General features: G+C 38.5%; 1 protein-coding gene across 1 annotated transcript; it reads right to left on the bottom strand.

Annotated features, from left to right (window-relative positions):
- Positions 1-2,152: 2,152 nt before the first annotated feature.
- Positions 2,153-5,039, bottom strand: LOC106807583 (tryptase-like). Its single transcript, XM_014809962.1, is given in 5 exon segments — positions 2,153-2,903; positions 3,142-3,305; positions 4,542-4,560; positions 4,562-4,773; positions 4,985-5,039. Coding segments are annotated over 5 exon segments (669 nt in total). The 3' UTR covers positions 2,153-2,684.
- Between the last annotated feature and the right edge of the window lie 963 nt (positions 5,040-6,002).

Raw genomic sequence — 6,002 nt, 5'->3', positions numbered from 1 at the left:
CCTGGATTCATTACCAATTTCCCAGGTAAATAATACTGCCTATAATACACTAAATTAACTAAACAATTTTAATTCAAATTAAGTACTATTCCTGCTATAGCATTACGACATTGGTAATTTACGAATATAAATTTTAACTACAGATATTCATTAAATAACATATGCGATGACATTATACTTGTATTAACTAATACATCGGTGAAAGTTTAGTGATAACTGTAACTATATGATGATTGCCGGTGAACTGTCTTACCTGCTGAGCTGCTCAGCCCCACGATACTGACGAGCACAACGGCTAACTTGATCATTTTTGTCTAGCAAAGACAACGCAATCCTTCCCACTGCTGCAAAATGATCTAGAGTGGTCCCTATTGCGTTCATGGGCTTATATACGACATGAGTAATCATTACCTGTGGGAACCTAGCGTCTGTACTGATATGCTTATCTTTAAAACTTGTTTCTTGCAAACACGACTATTAAAAAGTCAAATAAAAAGGGTCAAATAAAAGGCCACTAGGCAAAAGGACATATCACCTTATAATAGCTAATAAAAATATCTGCACGGCAGGTAAATTTATTATAAACCCTATAGTTCACAAAAAATATTTATATTCCAATCATTATAATTTTTCAACGAAATACGCATTGTCATCATCATATGCACACACGATCAAGCTATGAATTGAAATCACTCGGTGGCAGGGCAGTGCGTACAGCTGCGGCTTGCGCAAGGTCATTTGTTTGTTCTTCCGAGCGGTATAGGTATGCTAGTCATTCCCACCGCTTCTTTTTCAATGCTATTCAATCCATTTTGTTGTTCATTGTATGCGAGTACTGTTTATTGTATTTCATGTAGATGCGCGGATTCGTTACAGATAGGTGAATTGTTTCTACATGAAGACATCTTTAATGAGAAAATCGCGTTCCTAGATTATGCGCCTATTTAGGCCAACTATACAAAAGACACGTCGATGACAAGTTACCAGATGACAAAGCTGTTGGTAGTGATATTCATTTGTCTAGTTAGCAGGGATGGATCAGTTACATGGCGTGATAAAGATAAGTGGATACGGAAAATTGGAGCTGGTGGAATCTCGCCTTTTTTATACTCCTGATGCCAATGTTGTTCGTATTATTCTCACTTTGTTAGTATTATTATCACTTTGCTAGTATTATTATCACTTTGTTAGTATTATTATTACTTTGCTAGTATTATTATCACTTTGCTATCACGTGCGCACCTATCCAAATGAACGGTAGCGAAGATATAAATATGTGTTAGCTCATCTGAAATTTCTTAATTTGTAAAATGTTTGCGGCTTATCGGTAAAATTTCGAACTACGCGGTGAAATGTATCGATAGACTGTGTGCTTGACGTCGAATACGGAAGTACACAAGCGTGTCTGGCTCTATTTTGCACGTCATTTTCATTCGAATAGATAATTTCATACATTTTAGTCCTATATTTTAATCTGAACGTCTACTGCAAATAATTGTGTAATGTGTTAGATGATTAGTTAATAAAGAGCCCGTATGCGTTAACGGCACGTGATCAGATATGTGAGCAGTTAGGTTATATCAGAAGTACGGTATATACACAAGAAGTATCGTCTCGTTATATACACAATCTCTAGCTGGTAATATAATCCGCACGTAGCAGTTCGCATAGTACCTTCTGACTCATCGATGCTCGATCCATATGTCCATCGAATTTAAATGTATTCGCACCGTGCTTATATGCGGCTATTTTATACAGATACCGTTTTCAGCCCTCTAACCTTATCGCGAATACTGGTCACACGGAATTTAACTGTACATTACACAAGTATATATGGCATTTCCTAATTTTGTACAACTATTATACGATTCTGAGTCACGCCGAATGTATCCATATTACAAATGCTTTTTGACGTCGTGCATTATTTTCGTCCGGCCAGAATAACCTTCCCGTTCCTGCGTGAATTCCACTTACATATAGACGTGCGCGGCGAAGTAGAATCGCAAATAATAGATTAGATTGCATTCTATTAAATAAAATTAAAACGATAAAAAATAATTTTAATGAATAAGATTGTTTTATAATTTAATCAAATCAATGCGGTTAGATTTAGTAAAAGCAAATGCCTTTGGGCACGACTGTTTATTGTCGGCCAGTATCGAAATCGTGCATACATCACTAAATTGCGTTATATTCGGAAATGTAATGACAAAATCTGTAATCCGCAAAATGGCAACGTTTATTGTGTACTGAATTAAAAGAAGCAGTGAGGCAGTGACGATGCATCCATATATCTTACGCGTTAGAGAATGCATGCACATTTTACTTACAGCTCAACGTGATAATTCTAAATCAATTGTTTAAACATGAAATTATTATTATTTTTGCAACTGAAACTTGAAATTTTCTGTGTGTGGCTTTATTAAAATAGTAACATATCTGATTAATCTCTTAACTTCATGCAATCTATAACTTGTTAAGCATTCTTACGCGGAAAAGATATTTAGTATAAATAAAAATTTTTAAACATGTTGAATCTATTGAACTTATTGAAGTATAAAGCAATATGCATTTTAAACGCTACGTGTTTATATGCGCATCTTCATTACCCTCCTCGAAATATCTCGCAAGACTTGCAATTCAACTTATAGGTGTGAAAATCGCCGCCCTGAAACGTTTATGTTTCACTTTGTCCCATCGTCACACCGTGACTTGAAGATACCGTAGTCGCCGCTGATGCCAGTGCTTTCGGCCATCACTGTATCGATCCAGTCTCTGTACTTCGACACCTTGGTGAAGACCCCGGGGTTGTTGGGGCGACCGCAGCCGAAGCCCCACGAGGTGGCGCCAAGTACGTTCCACACTCCGTTCACCTCACAATGAAGCGGACCGCCTGAGTCTCCCTGCGTGCAGCACACACACACAGATATTATACGCGTAAACAATGAAGTAGCGTTGTGTAGCTACAGAAAAGATGTGACGTATTACGCACGCGCACATATAAAATATTTTCATATAACTGTACAATTTATTAGGTGTGCTGAGTGGAGACATATACTATTAGACGAGAAATTGTCATATGTTGAATATAGTGTTTGTAACATTCGTATGGAACATCATTTCATTATTTAAGAAGTTTACCTTGCACGTCCCATGTCCTCCCTCCTCGTAGCCAGTACAGATCATGTTCTCGGTAAGCAGGAATAGGTGCAGCAAGGTAACGCGCTTACAGGTTTTGTGATCCCAGACTGGTAGCAGGGTTTGCTTCATCACGGTGGATACAACTGCATCCTCCACCAAGTAATCTGCAAGGCATGCGTCAGACTACGCGTCTATAGCGTGAACAGTTGATATGAACTTTTAATTCGATTGTGAGAAGTCATCGCATAGACTGATTATGTACGTGCCAGAAATAAATTACGACTGACCAGATTTGAACTAATTCAATATCTGACATTGCCGACATAGCACACAATTGTCAACATAGTGCCGTTTATTAAAAAAAGAATTTATTGGTTAATTTTGCGGTTATTTACAAATAGAAAGACGTGATAGACTATCGCAACATGAAATTACATTAACACTTCTACATTTAAGTATTTCCACCGCCTATGCTTACCGGACTGTTGCTCCCCGCAGTGGCATAGCACATATCGCCATGATTCAATTCCAGATTTTTGTGGAGGCAACAGGTAACAGCCACGTAGTCGTTCAGCTCAAATTGGCGACTCTCTTAGTTCTAGGAGAGCTATGTCATTGGTCTAGCCTGCGCTTGAAATAAACACTACGAATAGCTGTTATCGGAGACTATCATGCAACGGTATCTTGAAGCCAAAGCGGTAAATTCAAGCACATTTGCGCGCCAGACATTCAAATAACTGTGGTTTGAAACTCATGCACGTTATTTTTTGATTTCTTCACTGTTATTATTAAAGATACAAAACTGTTCCACGTTTCGCATCAAAATGCGTTTTTATTAGGGATATCCCTGACGTATTAACGGTGTGTTTTATTATAAAGAATGCTTTTCACTACGTGGATCACTTTAAATTAGTGCGTTGTTAATAATATATAATGTATAAATCGGAAAACTGGAGTTTCGCAATACTGCAAAGCTGCGTTTACCCTTACGTGCCATTAATCCATTGACCGTCCACAGATATGCCTATGACATACCAAGCTAACATTTCTCGCTTTGTTCGCTGTTCGTCTATTTTATAGGTTGTATGCGCCCTTCCCGCATGAACCCCTGATGATATTTCTCGGATCTCTTAACCCGGCTATAAGATAAAAATCATTTAAAGGAGAAAGGGACATGAGGAACTGGACTGTATGCCTAGCTTGCCGGGCAGTCATAAATGATTTTGCCAAAGTTAGCGCCACAAACATGCGATCAATCATTGAAATTACAGCAAACAGTAGAGCTAACAGAATGAGCGATTTGCATTACGTGCTAAACTAAGTTTAATCATTATAATTCTTCAGACGAATAATATACTCATAGATATCATTATATTCTCGCAGGAATGTTAACCACTCACCATGGCAGATGCAGTGGCCTAGCTGTAAGGCACCAGTTTCGCGTCCAGCTAATCAGGGTGCCTCCACAGAAGTGACCTCCAGACTCGACGTCCTCGTAACCCTTCTTACGCAAGGATATCTGCCACGGCCAGCTGTTTGGCCTGGCCTCGACGCCACCGAAAATCTTCTGATCTCCGTTGCCTTCTATGTGAGGAATCAACTTCACGCCGCATGGCGTCGCCTTCGGCACAGCTGCTCAAGCATCACAACAATAATAAAATCTCGTTCTAGTCGAATTACCTGTTTATGAAATCTATTCTAGTGAAACTTTTTAGCTAGTAACTCACGTATAAAAATAAAATCCGTATATACATTAACTATATTATTAAATACGATATAATAACACATTATCATTAATCATAGCAAAAAATATATTGATGTATAAGTTAAGATCGAATATCACCTGAAACACCACTTAATCCCAGGAAACACACGAGTATAGAAAGTGATCGGATCATGTCTGTTAATGAGAGCGAAAGTCTACGACGCAGTTGTAGATACAAAAAGGAATCCTGCGTAGCAGGTACTTTTATATACACAGGCATAATCGTTTCATGTGAATTTAACATGTGTGCTGATAATAAATGATATATGAAGATAAGGCCTAGTGGTCAAACATTATTACACACGCCTATGGTAATTCAAATAACAACTGGTATCGATATTGGTTAGGAATATAAGTCAACATTGGCATCACTTATCAAAGGTATATCACTCACCAATATAACCAGATAATTTATGCGTTCCTATCGTCGTTTCAGGATATATTTGAGGTCCGCCCACAGTAAGGGTAGATTCAAAATGACACTGGACAAGAAGGTGGTTAACATAACATGTTATTGGAATGAAATAATTAATACAGGGTCGTAGCAATGCCGGCACCCACGCCACCATGAATAGGAAACGTGTCTATAAATGCAAATAACTTGAAAACTAAATTAATAAATAAAGTAACAAAGTTATCACTTCATTTTAATGAGTTTTTGTTTAACCCCTAATTTTGGTTTTATCGATATTCAAGTATTTCAAAAGGAATATGAATTTATTGAAATTATGCGTGTAATGTACAGAGCACATACTCGATATAGTGGTTTGACATCAAACTGTCTATTGTAATATCATCATATTAATATTGCAATCAGGGGCGGCGCCAGGGTATTTTCTTAAGGGGGGCGAAACCGTTGGCGTGTACAGGAGCACGCGAAGGGGGGGTTTGGGGGGCTCTCCCCCAGAATTTTTTTTAAATTAGATTTAATCGCATGGCGAGTAGGGGGGTCCGAACCCCCTGGACCCCCCCTGTACACGCCCCTGGGAACTGTAGACTCTGATACCGTGTGCGCTTGCACTGACGGGGGGGGTCCAGGGGGTAGATTCATGATTCATCAAGCTGCGTACGCAAAATATTTTGCGTAAATCTTGTG

The sequence above is a fragment of the Priapulus caudatus genome, unplaced genomic scaffold (assembly GCF_000485595.1).
Source record: "Priapulus caudatus unplaced genomic scaffold, Priapulus_caudatus-5.0.1 Scaffold224, whole genome shotgun sequence".
Classification (NCBI taxonomy): domain Eukaryota; kingdom Metazoa; phylum Priapulida; class Priapulimorpha; order Priapulimorphida; family Priapulidae; genus Priapulus; species Priapulus caudatus.
Note: the sequence above shows the minus strand (reverse complement) of the source record. Positions and strands in the feature narration are given on the sequence as shown.